The following is a 17,249-nucleotide window of genomic DNA, read 5'->3' as shown; positions in this document are numbered from 1 at the left end:
GACCTCCAGAGACCACAGCTGTTTGGTTTGTTTATTTCTCAAGTTGTCACAGGACCCATGCAGAGCCTCAATCTCAGAAGAGAGGTGAAAGAAAAGACCAGCCTTTTTAGAGGCTATGTCCTCAGAGCTTTCGACACACCATCCCAGAGTCCCAAAGCAAAAAGATCACGCATTCTGCAATGTAATCGGAGGTGAGCATGAGGCCAGAGGGAAGAATGTAACACCCGCTGTGTACTTCACTCCAGGTTGCCGGGCACTGCATGCGCTCTGCCCTTGGACAATCAACACACGGGGTTCTCTGCTCCGAACAAATAAGCACAAAATCAGGACACTAATTACTGAGACAATACATATCCTATAACTGAAAAAAAAAATTCAGCTAACCCACTCCAGGGAACGGAACAGACAAGAGCGTTTGTTCATTTATCCACCAAAACAAGCTGAGATCAGTGACTCAACTCCAGCATGCATCCCGGAGGAAGAAAAATAGATCAGAAATCTGGTTTGTCTTGGCTGCACCGGATCATTAATATTTATAAAGAATTGTTTAGATCCAGAAGTTGCAAAACAGCTCTCGGAAGCTACAATCAGCATATTAAATATGCATACAGAGATGGAGATAGCGACAAAGGAGGAGAACTCGGGAAGGAGGGAGGAAGAGAGGGAGGGAGAGAGGAAGAGAGAGAAAGGGGCGGAGGGGTGGATGGGGAAGGGGTGGAGGGGGAGATACAGGTTAAAATATATCCGTCTGATATATTAGGCTATCTTTCTAGTCATGTTTTCACTCCACTTCTGCAAAGTCAACACCATTCCCGGGCCTGGTGGGACTCTTGCAGCCCCAGTAGTTCCTTTACCATAACCTTGGTGGTTGAGGGGAAGAGGTTGGTCTGTCCAAATCCTTCCCACCCCTTCTGCCTTCCTTCCCAGGTGGTCTGGTCACTCCTGCTTCTCTACACCTGCTGAGACTGGAAGGGGGTCTTGCCAGGTCCTTTTCTGTGACTCCAGAGGGTTCATGGCTTTAGTATTTAGTTACCAGTGCTTTGTTGCCTTGCTGAACCAGATGGTAGCTCTGTTAGAGGACCTGGGACTCTAATATATGAAACCGGGTCTTGCGCTAATTCCGAGTCTGCTAGAACTTACCAATGCAGTCACCGGCGGTACTCAACTTCCTATAAATCAGAAGGCATTTGGGAATAACGAACTTGAGGACAAAAAAAGGGACATGGTGCCATACATAAAGCATTAACTCCAGACCTGTGGATGATTATAAACCACAGCACTCAGTGCAGGGAGGACACAAGGGTCCAGTTTTATGTGATGCACCTGTTCCAAGCACACAGCTTTGAACAAACAAGAGCATTTCAAAAACCTGTCCTTGTTTGTGACGGGGTTTAGCTGGGAGAGTGTGGGTCCCTCTGGTGAGATGAATGGCTAGAGATGGACAGGTGACAGCTCCTCAAAACGCCTGCGGCATCTGCCAGTCAAGACTCTGCTGGAACCAAGGTCCTGGCTGACACGGGGGCGGAGGGAGGTGAAAGGCCCCGTCTCCCTCCATCTGTCTCCAGCGACCCCCAGGGTGCAAAGCAGAAACCCACAGAGGCCCCACAGTGCCTGACACATCTGCTCGCTTTCTTGTGGAAGGATTTTCTGCTCTGAGTTGACTATTCCAGAGCATTTTGCTTCTGGGTGGTGCCCTCTGACACCTGTTTTATTTCCCATCCTTATCCTTTGGTTTAAAACCCTCAGTTAACAGACCAACTGCAGTGTGTGTTCAGGGCTCTTGGGCCCTGCCCTGCCCTCCTGGGTCCCTCAAATCACCTCTGTCTTTGTGGCTTCCTCCAGTGGGGCGCCCTCAGTCTACGACTGATGGAAGCCTCTCCTTGTGGGCAGCTCAGAGGATGGCACTGCCTCCAGGGGGCCCGAGGTGGGGGGTTCGTGTTGGCTCCCACAGACCTGAGTAGGGCGTGTGCCCAGAGGATTTGGTGGCTTGACTTGATCTTTGTCATGGCAACTCCTCCTGGTTGTGTCTGGACAGCCTCAGGAGACACCACGTTTGTAAGCCACGTGGTTCATCTTTAGGAAACGACCAAACAGAAAATGGGTGTGCAGGTGTTTGCATCAGACACACATGCGAGCCCCTTGAAGGGCCGGGCCTGGGGCTTTCCACTGGTTATTCACACGGCGGTGCCACTTCTCTGAGTCTGAATGAGGCTCTGATGGGCTTTGTTCTGTATGTCCCAGTGCACTTGACCACTCGCCGGAAGAGCCAGGGCGAGTTCCAGTTGGTGCCGGAAGGAATGGGAACTCAGGTGACAGATAATCTAAGTTCCTCGATCAAGCCTTCAGTTTGCTAATTAAAAATATTCCTGTTGTAAGAGGAACACATTCTCTGCATAAGTAATTAAGGGAAGAGAGAAATACAGATTTCTGCTTCTGCTGACGCAACAAGTCTTCTGCCGAAGACAGCTACAGATTCTTTATGAAATATTAAATAATACTTTTAAGCACTGATGCTATTCATAAAATTCATAATCTGGCTCTTAATTCCCTTTTCTCATTTAATTATTGTTATAATAGTGCAGTTAATAAAGGAAAGAAACATTTTGTGAAATGAAATGAAATCAGGACATGATAGATGCTCAGTGTAGACAATGCCTGAGGCAGACACAGTGCACAGAGCCCTCAGGCTTCCCTTGGCTCCAGACTCAGGGCCTCTTGGTGGTGGGGGGACGGAAGGGTCTTCCAGCTCCAGTCTCAAGCTCGAACCTGCCACACAGGTGAAGGCGCCTAGGTAAAAGCCCAGTCCCTTCTAGAAGGGTTCTTTTCCTCACTGTAACACACTCTAAGCAAGTGGGGACAGTGGATTTAGACATGAGAACTGTGCTTCTATTTTTTGTTTGCAGATAAAAGTCAAAGTTATACTGCAGGAGGGGAAGGAGGGGACTTCCCTGGTGGTCCAGTGGTTAAGACTCTGCGCTTCTACTTCAGGGGTGTGGGTTTCATCCCTGGCTGGGTAACCCGCATGCCTTGTGGCCAAAAAATAAAATAAAATAAGTCTTAAAAAAGTTATATTGCAGGAAATTTGATTTTGAGGGTTAGAAATATTGATATACGCATCATGTACCATACTTGCTACATCTCTGATTTCAAGAAATTATTTAATCCCTTGAAACTTCAGTTTTTTCATCTATAAAATGGGGATAATAAATTCCCAGCTTTCAGACTCATTGCAAAGATTAAATAAGATAAAGTGAGAACATCAACTAGGTCCAAGCATCGCTCAGCGAATTTGGGTTCCTCTCCACCCTCAACATCACTCCGAGCATCGGTTCCTTGGTGGACCCACCAAAACTACACATAACACTCTCCTCTCTCCTTGGTGTATAAAACGTGCCTACACTGGGGGCTGGATCAGATGATTAGCACTGGAGCAAATGAAGTTGTGGACAGATACTACACTTGGGCCTCCACGCCGAGTCCTCCGCACTGTCAGTTCCGGGGGTAGCTCTGGGCCAGGCCCACTGCCAGCTATGTCTGGCCTTGGGATGCCATCACCCTCCCTGATCCCATAGCCACCAAGTGATGTGAGGGCAGTGCCCTGTCATGGACTTCCTGAGAGAACATGTGTGTGCAACAGCTCAGACTATAACAGCATCAGGAGCGAGGGAAGGCTTGTTCAAATGCAGGCTCCACGCCCCATGCTGGTGGCTCTGATGGAGCAGGTCTGTGGGGCCAGACAACATGACTTTCTAACCCCGCTGAGGCTGTTGACGCTGTTGGCCAGGACTGCCCGAGAAGGCAGGTGTAGGGTGTTTAACCTGGACCAGGACCTGGCAGGTGCAGACACTGCCCACCTCACTGATACTTTGACTGCTGTTACTGCTACGTAAGGCCTTTTTTGAATCATAAAATCTGTTGGAGAAAAGACCCCACGTCTCTGTCCAGCTGCCCCTTCACCTGGGGACTCAGGTGTGTGCTGACAATTCCCATTTCCAGTGTCTGCAGTCGGGCTTTAGAGTCAGGGACTGAAGGCCCGGGGGCCTCAGGGCTGGGCTGGAGCGCTGGGTGCCTGGGGCTGCCCGCCTCCAGGGCCTGCAGTGCCCGGGTCTCAGCCACAAGCTCCAATAGAACCATGTTCCTTGAGGGGCAATCCATGCTCACAGCACAAAGAGAAGAAGGGCTGAGAACGGAGGACCTCGGAGCCCCTCCTCTTATTCCAAGAGTGAAGACAATCCCTCAGGCCTCCAAACACTTGCTTTTCACTCCAAGAATGTGGGCAGCACATTTGCTGTTAATAAATGATCAGAATCCTTTCCATCGAAGGTATTAAACATCCTGACTGGTCAGGCCCGAGTCTAGGAGGTTCTTAAGGTATGAAGGATAACATTACTCTCTGAGAAAGTGAAAGTGAAGCCGCTCAGTCGTGTCTGACTCTTTGCGACCCCATGGACTATAGCCTACTAGGCTCCTCCGTCCATGTGATTCTCCAGGCAAGAGTACTAGAGTGGGTTGCCATTTCATTCTCCAGGAGATCTTCCCAACCTGAGAAGGAGGATCTATTGCCAGTCTCCACAATTGTGGCTGGATTTTTGTTGTATTTACCATCTTTCAGACAAAGATGCTATGCCTGCCTTGTCCTGCTCCAGAGACGGGCCTCCCCCAGTGTTAGGGAGGAGCCGAGATCAGGAACGACCTGGTCTGTAGGTGATCTGTCCTGGACCCTACCTCTGCTTACCCAGGGCTCACTCAGCCCCTGCTGGCAGGTGACACCAATGTCCACTTGCAGAGTAAAAATATTGGTCCTGTTCTACAATTTGGCAATTAAAACACAGCTCTAGTGTGGAGGGCACCCTCTGCGGGGGATAGGGTGAGTCAGCAGGCCAGGACAGGAGGCTGGCCTGGATGTGTCAGGACTGGATGCAGGGGGTGCTGACGTCACACCCGGCTTCCCTTGGCTCCACCCTCCTGGACCTTCCTTCACCTGGTGGAACCCTCTTGCCTCTTTGCATCCCAGGAACACAGGATCAGGGTGCTACTGACACGGAGCGGTGGGCTCTGAGCCTGAGGTCTTCTGGGGGCCCCATCTGTCCACGTGTCTTTGTCCAGGTCCCACTGTGCGTCCCAATCCTGGGCGCACGCAGCACCCATGGCCACTGCTTGGGCTCAGGAGCTCCCAGACTTGCTCCACTCACCACCCCCAGACCCCTGATGGCCTGGAGTCTAGTTCTACAGCTTGGGTTTGTGCACCCCAGAGTAGGGGCCTCTGGCTTGTGTAGAACCAACTCACCAAGGAGATGCTCAGACCCTCCAGGCCAAAGCTGGATGTGGAACAACCACTGGGCACAACTCTGGCCAAGTAGGACGGCTCCATCACCCCTCCCCACACCTGTCCATCCTCTGCGACCAAGATCCCAGAGCAGCGGCCGCACCACACCCCCCTGGAAGGGCCTCTGGGGCCTCTTGGTTTCCTTGCAAAGAGGGGCTGCCCTTGGGGGCCACTAGTGGATTCTCCCCTCCCTCCTCACTCCTTGTAGGATCAGGGAAGGGGGGCAGGGGACACAGGAGCACACAAAGGCACTCTCACCCAACACACTGAATTGGGACAGACAACGGCAAGAAGCAGTGAGAGGCCAGGGTCCTTCTCAAAGCAGGAGGAATGAACGTTTCCAGCACAAGGCCTGGGCGGACGGCCCCAGAGCCCCAGACACTGGAGAGGGAGCCCCAGGTACCCTGAGGATGCTGTGGGCTCTGGAGCAACAGAAGGGGCTGCCTTTCTTCCCATCTGGTGGGGATAACGGGTGAGGCTGAAACTCCCTCTTTAATGGACAAGTACATGTCTTCCTTTGATTAATAATAATGGGAATAGAGATAGTTTCTGAGTGACAGGAACACAGAGGAAGTATTTAAAACCTGGGCTCCATGAAGGCACAAGGAGGAGGTTGGCCATGAAAAAGGGCCAGGAACCGACTCTCTTAGAGCCTTGCCACTGGACAGAGGGCCCAGTTATTGGCCGAGACAGGCTGTTTGGGATGTGTGCATAGGCTCCATGCCACGGGACTCTATATGTGTGAGCCTTTCACAAAGAAAACAGAACCCGCTTAACTTCTGTTCCAGCACCCCCAACGGACTCTCCCAACACAGGGTCTGTCCTGCTGGCACCCCACAAGTGTCTCCTCGGAGGCCCGGATCCCAACCTGCCGCTTTCCCCACGGCCGCCCTCTGAGGATGCGCCTGGGTCTGCTGGGGTGAGGCTGGGCCCCCGAGACCAGGTTCCCCCCGCAGCACCCCCACCCCATCCTCGCCAGCCTGGGCGCACCGGCCGCATACGTGTGGCCGACGGGAGGCCTTACCTCGTGGGACAGGTAGAAGGCGGCGATGCCCAGCGGCCAGAAGCAGCAGAGCATGGAGAAGACGCTGAGGCCCAGGTGGTCCCGCGGGGGCATCACGAGGAAGTCGTCCTCACTCTCCGTGTCGCTGGAGTAGTCACTCTGCCGGGAGAGGCGGACGGGAGGACGAGCGTCAGCAGGGGTCTCCCACCATCACTGACATGGGGGTCAGGCCCCCCAAGCCTGCCTGGCAAGTGCCGTCCCCGTAGGAAGAGAAAGACCCAAGGATGGGCTCTGGGCTGTTCCAGGGAGATTAACCCCACAGCCCAGTGGACCTCTGGGATGGGGTGTGGACAGCGGAGTGTCCACTGGGGACGGGCTGGGGGGAGCACACAGGCGGGGTGTGGAGTCCACTCCCTGTTCTAGGACGTCAACCTGGTTTCAGGACGAGGCAGGACTGGTGTTGGGGCCAGGACACTGTCTTGAATCCCTTCTTTCCTTAGACTGTGACCTAAATAAGGACATCGTGGGCCTGGTCTTCAGCCCCGGTGTCCCTCCTGTTTTGGTTAATCAAACGCACATAAAACTGCAAATCGGAGCCTCCACTGCGCCTGTGTAGGAAGCTTCCTGCTGCACTGTTTGTGTCTTGTCTGGGGGAGAAACAGGCACACAGGGAGGGGTTCACCCCGATGGCAAGGACTGACCTTCTCCCAGGCCCCCGGGGTGGGAGCGGGTAACACATTGTCCACACAGCACCCAGCTGCCCTCCACGCATACAGACACATGTGCACACACAGACACATACACAGACATACAAACACACATAGACACAAACACACACATAGACACAAACACACACATAGACACAAACACACACACAGATATACACAGACACAAGCACACACACAAACACACATCCAAACACACACAAACACATGCACACAGTTCACACACAGACACACAGACACACAGACACACACAGACACATGCACACACACACACAGTTACACACACACAGACACATAAAGATATACAAAGACACATGCACACACAGAAACACACACAGTTACACATACAGTTACACACAGACACATACAGATACACACAGACACAAGCACACACACAAACACACATCCAAACAAACACAAACACATGCACACAGTTACATACACAGACACACAAACATACATACAGACATACACAGACACATGTACACACACATCTGAACACACAAAGACACAGACAGACACAGACAGACACAGACACACGCACACACACAGACACACACAGTTACACACACAGACACACACAGACACATGCACACACACACACATCTGAACACACAGAGACACACACAGTTACACACACACACATAGACACACACGCAGACACATACAGACACAGACACATGCACATGCAAACACACACACAGATACATGCACACACACACGAACACATACGCACGGTTACAGACACACAAACACACGCAGACACATACAGATACACACAGACACATGCATACATACACACACACACCCAGACACACATCCAGATGCACACACACACACACACCTCAGGTCCCCAGCACCCCTCCCTTTCCCCTCTGCTGGGCCAGGTTTGCAGAGCTCTTGTCTTTCCTCTGTAGCATCGCCTCCCAAAGAATAAAGGGAAGTGGGGACACCCATCCTCACTCCTGCAGAGGTGGAACCAGCAGCCCCAGGGAGGCGTCACACGTGGCGGGGTCTGGGACTGAGGGCTGTGGGCAGACGCACATGTGCCCCCCTGCAGGGAGGCCAGAACCCTCCATCCGGGATGGGGAGGCCAGGTAGGGTCTCCAGGAACCTCAGCACTGGGCTGGAACTGCCAAACTGCCCCTGATGGGCCTCTGCATGGGGTCTGGGGAAGGGACCCCACAGTCGGCAGGACCTGAGGGCCAAGGAGAGACACAGAGGATGGGGCCGAAGGACAGATCCAGAGAGGATGCGCGTCATGTGACAGGTCAGTCTATGCAGGTGGGAATCCTGGTGCCTGCATGACATCTCTGATTGTGGGTACTTGTTCAGGCTTCGGGCTTTCCTGGAGGTTTTAGGTTTTGTTTTAGTTTACTATGAGTTTAAATATGTGGGCTGGCTGGATTCTCACAGCAGCTCTGGAAATAGCATCTGTGGCTATTTTTCTGGTTATTTCTATTCGGCAAAAGACACCCTGGCCTCTGGGAGGTTACAATGTCCCTAAACAACAGAACTGGCCAGCTGGCCAGGTCACCCTGGACCTCTGTGCTCCCCACTGTCTGAACACCAGTGTCTGGTCATCTGCCAACCCTACTGGCCTCAGTGGCTTCTTGTCTGAAGCTGGGGTGTCTTCTCCACAACTTCTGTCCTGGGATTCTGATGACCACTTCTTGACTGCTCAGTTTCACGGTGGTGATGGGGAGGCTGGCAGCCAGAGGGGTTAGTGGGAAGTCCTCCAATCCAAGAGCAGTGCAGTGCGAGCTGTGACCACAGACCCCAGAGAGATGCCTGGGCCTCGACTCCCCTCTCTGGAAACAGCTTCTGATGACACAACCATGTATAGGGTCACCCCTCAAAATCTTCCCAGAGGTTTATTTAGAGTATAAGGGAGCCACTTCTGTAAACTACAAAGTTGTGGCTACATGTCATCAAAACAGCTAGTCAATTTTGATTTGAATTGATTTTTAAAAACTCAGATAAATTACAGGGCAGACAAAAACAGCCCAGCTCTCTGTACCTTCTCCCTCCTATCAGCGGCAGTGCTGTAGATACAACTGGTCCTGGGCATTGTGCCGTAAGACGGGGGTGGGGGTCTGAGGGGTGACAGGGACACCCACAAACCAAGAAGAGAAAACACACAAATGCCACCACCAAGACACGAGCCACACACAGCAACTGTTTCTGAAAATCCTCTTCACGGGTCATTACATTAGAATATCAGCAAGGCAGGATGCAAGCATCCAAAGGTGTTCACCGTGCATGTGGTTGGAGGAACAGATGTTTCAGGTGGGCAGAGCAGGTCTGGACCCCCTCCCCGTGGCCAGGCAGTCCGCCTTCAGCCGTGACCTCCATGCAGAGAGCTGGTTCTCCGCCCCTGAGGTTTCTTCCTTGGGAAGATTTCATAGGATAATCACAGAGCCCAGCTGGACACGTATCAGCCCTGTGAGCGTGGACACGAGGGTGCAAGGGTGCAGGGGGCTGCACCCCTTGTCACTCATCTCTCTCAAGGCCTCACTCCCACAGTAGCTCCCTGGGCCCCCACTGCCCCCTCATCCCCTGGCCTTCTCTGCTGGGGAGAAGCATCTCTGCTGGGGGGAGCATCTCTGCATGGCCTGGGTTGGGAGGCAGAGGCCAGGAGACACTGGGGATCGGGAATTCCTGTGAAGCCTGCATGGTGCTCCCGACAGCACTGCTTCAAAACAGCAAAATCACAGAGGACTCCATGTGGACTTTTCTACACAGTCATGGAAAATGGTGATGTAGGTACTTATTCACTGCCCTGGAAAGACGCTTGTAATAACCAAGGGAAAGAAAGAGGTAGAACGTGGAACAAGTCATATTTCCTCCAAAATGTCAGAAATTAAGCTGCTTCCAGATGAGGGGGCACATCAGTGGTTTTTTTTCTTTCTTTTTGCATTTCTAGTTTTTCCTACAAGAAGCAAGGTTATTGGTGATGAAACTTACAAAGGAGCAGACCTGCTGACAGGTGGGGCTCCCCCGTCCTTCATCCTCACATGGAGCACGTGGGATACGGTCCACCTGGAGACACTGCATCGGGGGCCCAAGGAGCAGCCAGTGGAGCAGATCAGAACTCAGCACAGAACTGGAACTCCTTGAGACGCAGGTCTGACCCACCAGGCCACGGAGGGTTAAGACCGCCACGGTGCCCATGTCTGCACTGATCAGCATGGCACCACTGCCCCACGGGTCTACTATTGCTGTTATTCAGTCACTCAGTTGTGTCTGACTCTTTGCGACCCCATGGACTGAAGCATGCTAGATTTCTCTGTCCTTCACCATCTCCCGGAGCTTGCTCAAACTCATGTCCATCGAGTCGGTGATGCCATCCAACCATCTCATCCTCTGTTGTCCCCTTTTTCCTGACTTCAATCTTTCCCAGCATCAGGGTCTCTTCCAATGAGTCAGATCAGGTGGCCAAAGTATTGGAGTTTCAGCTTCAGCATCAGTCCTTCCAATGAATATTCAGGACTAATTTCCTTTAGGATTGACCAGTTTGATCTCCTTGCAGTCCAAGGGACTCTCAAGAGTTCTCCAGCCCACAGTTCAAAACCATCAATTCTTCAGCACTCAGCCTTCTTTATGATCCAACTCTCACATCCATACATGACTACTGGAAAAACCATAGCTTTGACTAGATGGACCTTTGTTGGCAAAGTGATATCTCTTTGGACGACATTCTGTGTGCCATCTGCTATGGGCCATTTTCTTTGCCTAGTGACTAGTGAACTGCATTCTTTGTCTAAATACTGAGTTTTAGCCATTTGGTTTTGTTTAAATACCATGTCAAGTGCAAACTTAAATTCTCCCCATTTAGCTTTGTTTGTTAAACTGAAGTTCTCTTAAAAACTTCTTGCCTTTTGAAAGGTACTCAGATGTGTGTTTAAATATGTATTTTGAAATGGGTGTAATTTGCTTTACCTACTAGATGTATAAATATAACTTTTGTAAGTAAAAAACAATATGCTCTCTAGGTTTGTCATAGCTTCCTGCCCAGTGTGATTTTCTTCATGTGTGACTTTCTGCACGTAAGAGCTTCATGTAATTGCATAAAGCAATGCTCATCCCTTTTAGATCTTATTCTTCCTCTTTATGTTACACCTGTCAGAGAGATATAATATGTTACCCACTGGGTTCCCTACTCTTTGCAGGTGGAAAGTCCAAGGTAGCTTTGGCACCATGGGTTGGGATTGGTTTGAACTAGGACTTGACTCTCAGAGTCACATGAGTGCAGAGCCAGCATCTGAAATTCCTGGCCTGGGTGCTCTGATGGTCTCGTCTCATCCATGTGGAATGATGTCCATCCTCGCTTGAAGAAAGGAGAAGCCAAACCGCATGAAGATACCGTGTTCTACCTAAACCAGCCATCCTGCCTGTTAGGCTGTGGGGACACAGGCTGGCTGAATGCAAATTGGTGCCACCTTAGGAAGCAGATCTGTTAATGTGCAACACAATTAAATACGTGCTGAATTTTGGCCCAATAATCTCACTTCTAGGTTATTTATCCTAAAGATTCACCTCCGGTAATAGAAAAATACACATGTTCAAGGTTATTCATTGCAGCCTTTTATGTAATTGCAAAATATTGGGAATGACCTAAACGCTCATTCGAAGGACAGTGGTTACATAAACAGTGAGGCGTCCAGCCCATGGGATAAAGAGTGGCTGAAAAAAGAGTGTGTGGTACTGATGTGAGCAGACTGGATTAGACTGAGGATGTTAGTTTCCATCTATCTATAAATAGATCAAAAAAATAAGTATGTCCGTGTACACACGGTTACACAGATGTGTTTATGTATGTATGTGCTGCAAGTTTCTTCCAGCTCAGTCTGTGGAGAGGGCCTGGGACAACACACCACTCCCAGGTGATGAGCAGACCCAGTGCCTAGACATCGGTTTCTAAACACGGTTCTCCAATATGTGGAACCAGGGCACTTTGAAGAAATGACCGATTTCAGGGTCAGGGCTGCCAAATCCAAAACAGAGCTGGGACAGCTTGCTGCACAGGAAATGATGATAAAATGGGTAAGAGATGATGAATTGTGTCAAAAGGACACAGAGCCAACCAGAAGGGGCACCTGCTGTCTAATCTGTAACAAAGAGAATAAACACACCATGAACACTGTAAGGATGGACAGGAACCTATAAACTAACAATCAATGGTCCAGCCTGTATGAAGCAATGAATGTGTAAATAAAAAAATATGGGGGAAGGGAAAACTCTACCCCATGGATGAATGCCCAGCTAATGGATACGGAAGGAGCCATGAGGTTAGGAGCTTATAAAGAATGTTAAAACTAACATAACTAAGTGAACAGCTAGCGCTAAGTGGGGTGCTCCATCCTCACATAGCACCTCCTCACAAGATGCTTATTAATTCCAGAGAAATGCTGCTTGGCTGGGAGACACCTGGCAGATGCCACTTGCAAAAGGGGATGGAATCACCGCTTGTCAGGTGTCCCACAGACATGCCACGCTGGTAACAGGACACATGGAGGCAGATGTCTCCTCGTGGGGGCCCTGCCCACAGCATCATCACCTGAATCCAACCAGCAGGAATCACCAGATGACCCAGAAGGAGGGCTCCCCTGAGAAACAACCGACCTGAACTCTCGAAACATGTCAAGAACATGAAGGTGATGGCAGAAGAACGGTTCCAGATTATAGAGGGCTATGATCAGAGAACAGCCTCAGGGCTCCCTGGTGGCTCAGTGGTGAAGAACCCGCCTGCCAAGGAGGAGACGTGGGTTGGATCCCTGGGTTGGGAAGATGCCCTGGAGAAGGGAATGGCAACACACTCAGTATTCTTGCCTGGAGAATCCCATGGAGAGAGGAGCCAGTCCATGGCATTGCAGAGTCAGACACGACTTAGCAACTAAACAACAACAACAAAAAGAGAAGAGCAAGAAAATGCAAGATTGGGTCCTGAACTGGGTCTGATTGTTTTCCCCTTTTGCTATAAGAACAATATTGAAAGAACTGGAAAAATGTACATAAGGTCTATAGATGAGATGACAGTACTGGAATGACTTTAATTTCCTGACTTTTACAATTGCACTTGTTTTTAGAAAACATACCTCGCCCATTTAGGGGTAAAAGGCCATCTTGTCTGATACTTTCTTGCAAAGAACTCAGGAAAACATATGCACATTGAGAGAACGGTAACGTACCCAACGGTAAACGGTTAAGACCAAAGGAAACCGGGTGACAAGCATATAGGGATTCTTCACACCATTTTTGCAATTCTTCTGTCTGAAATTATTTCGGAAATAAAAAGTCAAAAAATCCCTCACACGTGCCATTTTAGGAGGAAAAAAATTATACTTTAAATTGAATTCTTTCTTTTGGGGATTAGGCATTGCATTCACTTTTCCCTCTTTTTTCATTACACTTTAATGGAAACACTGTGAGAGTTATAGGCGGGAAATGAAAAAAATATTGAATTCACTCTTTTTATGACACATGAATAATTCATTTTGCGCTGTGATTTGGCGTTTCATCGTTTGTCCTTTTCGTGTTTCTGCAGAGAAGCCACTTAGTGTCAGTGTCACACACTTGCTCTCTCAGGAGCTCGGAGACGCGTGGGGCCCAAGGCGGCTCTTGGAACAAAGCCCGGCCACCGAGCCGACGGGTGGCTGCATGTCCACCCCCGCGGCCAGTGACAAAGGGCTCCCAGGTGAACCTGGGGGCGGACAGCTCACCTGGGCCTGCGAGGATGACACTACCCTCGACCAAGAGGCGAGGAGGGCGGGCAGGGAGCGGGGGCCCTGGTGGAGCGTTCACCTCCTGGGAACGAGCTATGGGGACACGCATCCATCCAGTCATCCTCACCCGTCTGTCTGCCAGAGAGGGGGGGCGCACACCTCCTGGGAAAGAGCACTGGGGACACAGCACCCTTCCAACCGTCCTCACCCGTCTGCCCACCCACCACAGAGGATCTGCACCCTGAGGAAGTGCAGAAGCTACTCGTGCCTCAGGAGGGGCCAGTGAGAACCACAGGGCCTTCCTCTGAGAGGCCAGCCATCCCCTCCCTCCTGGGCCCCCCACCTGGCCAGGCTCCAGAAGCCTCTCTGGCTGGAGTGGGGGCCACGGCTGTCATGCTCTGGAGCAGGCTGACTGTGGACCTCCTGCCTGTTCAATGCCTCCTTCATCCTCTCGTAGCATCAGGGACTGGCCAAGGATGCCAGCCCCTGTGCAGGGTGAGGTCCTCAGAGCTCCATGCCCCACCTCTGCAGCAACAAGAAAGCCGTCTGTCTAGGAGCAGGGACCCCAGGGCCTGCCTACCTGGTGTACCTCAACCCCTTGCCACTGAGCGTGGCCACTGCCCCACATGTCTGCGTGCACCTGTGGCAGAGCTGGGTTCCCTAGTTTGTAAAATGAGAGCATTTTCTAAACCAAGGGATGCCTCTGTGCAAGATCCCATCACAGTAAACCTATGGCCATTTATCAAGTCACTGGCTGGGCTGTTCAAAGTCATCAGTTACCAGAGGGAGGTTCAAGAGGGAGGGGACATATGTATACTTCCCCAGACCCTGATGCTGGGAAAGACTGAAGGCAGGAGGAGAAGGGGATGACAGCACGAGATGGCTGGATGGCATCACCTACTCAATGGACATGAGTTAGAGTAAGCTCTGGGAAATGGTGAAGGACAGGGAAGCCTGGTGTGCTGCAGTTCACAGGGTTGCAAAGAGTCGGACATGACTGAGTGACTGAAAAACAACAATGGCTGATTCATGTTGATGTTTTGCAGAAACCAACAAAATTCTGTAAAGCTATTATCCTTCAATTAAAAAATAAAAAAAAAATCACTCATTTCCCAAGTTTCTTTACTGTTCTGAAATACTTCATTTTATTGAAAGGAATGCATGTATTTAAATTGTATTTTAGTTAGTTTGAAGATTATAGAGTATTAAAATTCATTAAAGATGGCCTTGTACAGTATGTGTATGTATGTATATGAATAAATTATTTCACTCACTGTGTCTGTGTGTGAGGTCACATCTAAAAACTCTTCAACTAAGTCTAGGTCACAGAGATGTATATGTGTATACACACACAAACAGACATACACACACACCCTTTGAAACAATTTCAGACTCACATAAAAGTGTCGAAACTAGAACAGAGTTCCTGTAGGGACTGCAAAGATAGAATGCATCCCCACATCCGTGACCGCACCTCTTACATAAGCGTGGCCCAGAGCCTAAACTAGGATACAGCTCTGCGCGGGGCAAGACCCCTGACCAGCCCCCTCAGCACCAGGCCCCAAAGGTCACCCAGGCTGCCAGGGGTGTCAGCAGTTCACTCCGTTTTATTCCCGAGTAATTTTCCATGATAAGGAAGTGCCACTGTGTGTCCATCCGTTCGTCCACCGAAGGCTTTTTATTTTCAGTTTTTCATTCTTACTAATAAAGGCTGTGATGCACTCATGCAAGTTTCTGCTTGAACATAGAATTCGTGTCTTTAAATACCAGGAATGGGGTTGCTGGGTCACACGGTGTTTAACTTTGCAGGAAAACGATCAGCTGTCTTCCGGGGAAGCCGACTGGCTTCTGCATCCTCACGGTGCTTGGTAGTCGTCAGTTCCCGGCGGCCTGCCCTGCGACGCTCTGTGCAGGGCTCACTTGTGCTGGCTTTAGTTTGCACTTCTCCCAAGGTGGTGATGTGGACATCTCTGCGTGCTTATTTGCCATTTGTATCTCTTATTTGGGGAGGCATCTGTTCTCTCTTTGATGTGGCAGCTGGCTCCTTCCACACTCTCCTCCAAGTCCCTGGCATCCTTCCCTTAGCTTTTGCCTCCCAAATGCAGACATCCTGCCTGCCAGGTGGACCCCGGGTGTTGTGCGAAGGGACTCAGAGCTGGTGGATTAGAGGTCAGCCTCCTGTCTGACATTCTCCTGTCTGCCAGGAGTCTGACATTCTCACACCTGACCCCCAGCCCATGCTAAGGACAGCAAACGGGACGTGGGAGGTTATGTGGAGGGTGGTGGGCAGTTCCAGCTGGAACAGAGGACAGAGCTGCGAGCCCCTTAGGAACACACTGACCTCCAGTGGACACTATCTGATGCCAGGACCCTGCCCGAGCCACCAGCATCCGCCCAGCAAGGAGCTCACCTGCTTCCTCTGTGAGGCTGCACCAGTCGTTGCTACATTTCTAGAAGACATATGGAGAGGATTCTTAGCTATCCTCAATGCCCCCTGAGGCTAAGTGTGGGCAGCAAGGACTCATGGAAAGAGCCTGGGGAGGAAGTGCCTGGGCAGAGGCAGCGAGTGAGGCCGGTGCCACCCGGACGCCAAAGGCCTGGCAGCACCAGCAGACCTCGGGGAGGGAGGTTCTAGAAGGAGGGGCAGGAGCTCCAGTCTGCCCCACACTGCACAGATCCCTCTGGGTGATCTACTTCTCACCTCATCTCAAGAAGGATCCAGAGCGACCAGGATGATGAGGAGGGTCAAGTGATGCCTTACTGGGAACAGGGTCCTGGGGCAGGGAGCTCAAGGGGTGAGCCTTGTCGCTCTAAGGGTTAATGGCCCTCCTTAGAAGAAGGAGATGGGGTCCTCAGGCATCCCAAGGGGGCATTGGGGGCAGCCCCTCTTTAGCGAGAGAAACCTTCTTGTATCTTCTCCATGAAGTGGCTTAGAAGCTGCCTGGACCACCGAACAGTGATGCTCTCTGCCCTCACTGCTCACAGTGCGGTCCAGGGGCGGCAGCATCGGCCTTGCTGGAAATTGTCAGAAATGTAGATGCCCAGGCCCCACCCTAGACAGCTGGGACCTACCTACACAGAGGCTGCTGGGCTCAAGAGAGGTGTTTGGATGGGGAGTCATGGGGATTCTGTCTTGGGGGTGTCTCTCTTCCATCACATGTCAGGACTGTCCCAAGTTGTCTGCCCTGATACCTACCTCCGGACCAACGTCTACTTCAGCAAATAGGCAGCAACGACAACAATGACAAGCCCACAGTCACTCATTCTGTTCTCTGTCCTCAATTCTCCTGGGTTCTTCAGCTTCCACGAGGCTCTTCATCTTGTTCCAAGATGGACAAACTTCTGCAGGGGACAGCGGCCTGGTGGCCATGCCGAGCTTGTCCACACGCACCTCTGACTCCATCCTCCAGAGGGACCACAAGGCTGTCCCTGGGAGCTTCGATCTTACTCAATCCCATGGACACTCTAAG

General features: G+C 51.1%; 1 protein-coding gene across 3 annotated transcripts in view; it reads right to left on the bottom strand.

Annotated features, from left to right (window-relative positions):
* SYNDIG1 (synapse differentiation inducing 1) overlaps window positions 1-17,249 on the bottom strand; it is a 104,201-nt gene that overhangs the window by 25,939 nt on the left and 61,013 nt on the right. For 2 of the 3 annotated variants that reach the window (XM_055544126.1, XM_055544127.1), the window contains one exon: window positions 6,351-6,488. In XM_055544126.1, coding sequence (XP_055400101.1) covers window positions 6,351-6,488 — 138 coding nt within the window. Of the gene's footprint in view, window positions 1-2,573; window positions 2,767-6,350; window positions 6,489-17,249 lie in introns of those variants that run through there. The other variant, XM_055544128.1, reaches the window with a different exon arrangement.

This window comes from Bubalus kerabau, chromosome 13 (assembly GCF_029407905.1).
Source record: "Bubalus kerabau isolate K-KA32 ecotype Philippines breed swamp buffalo chromosome 13, PCC_UOA_SB_1v2, whole genome shotgun sequence".
Taxonomy (NCBI): Eukaryota; Metazoa; Chordata; class Mammalia; order Artiodactyla; family Bovidae; genus Bubalus; species Bubalus kerabau.
The sequence above is the reverse complement of the archived record's forward strand: the minus strand, read 5'-3'. Positions and strand labels throughout refer to the sequence as shown.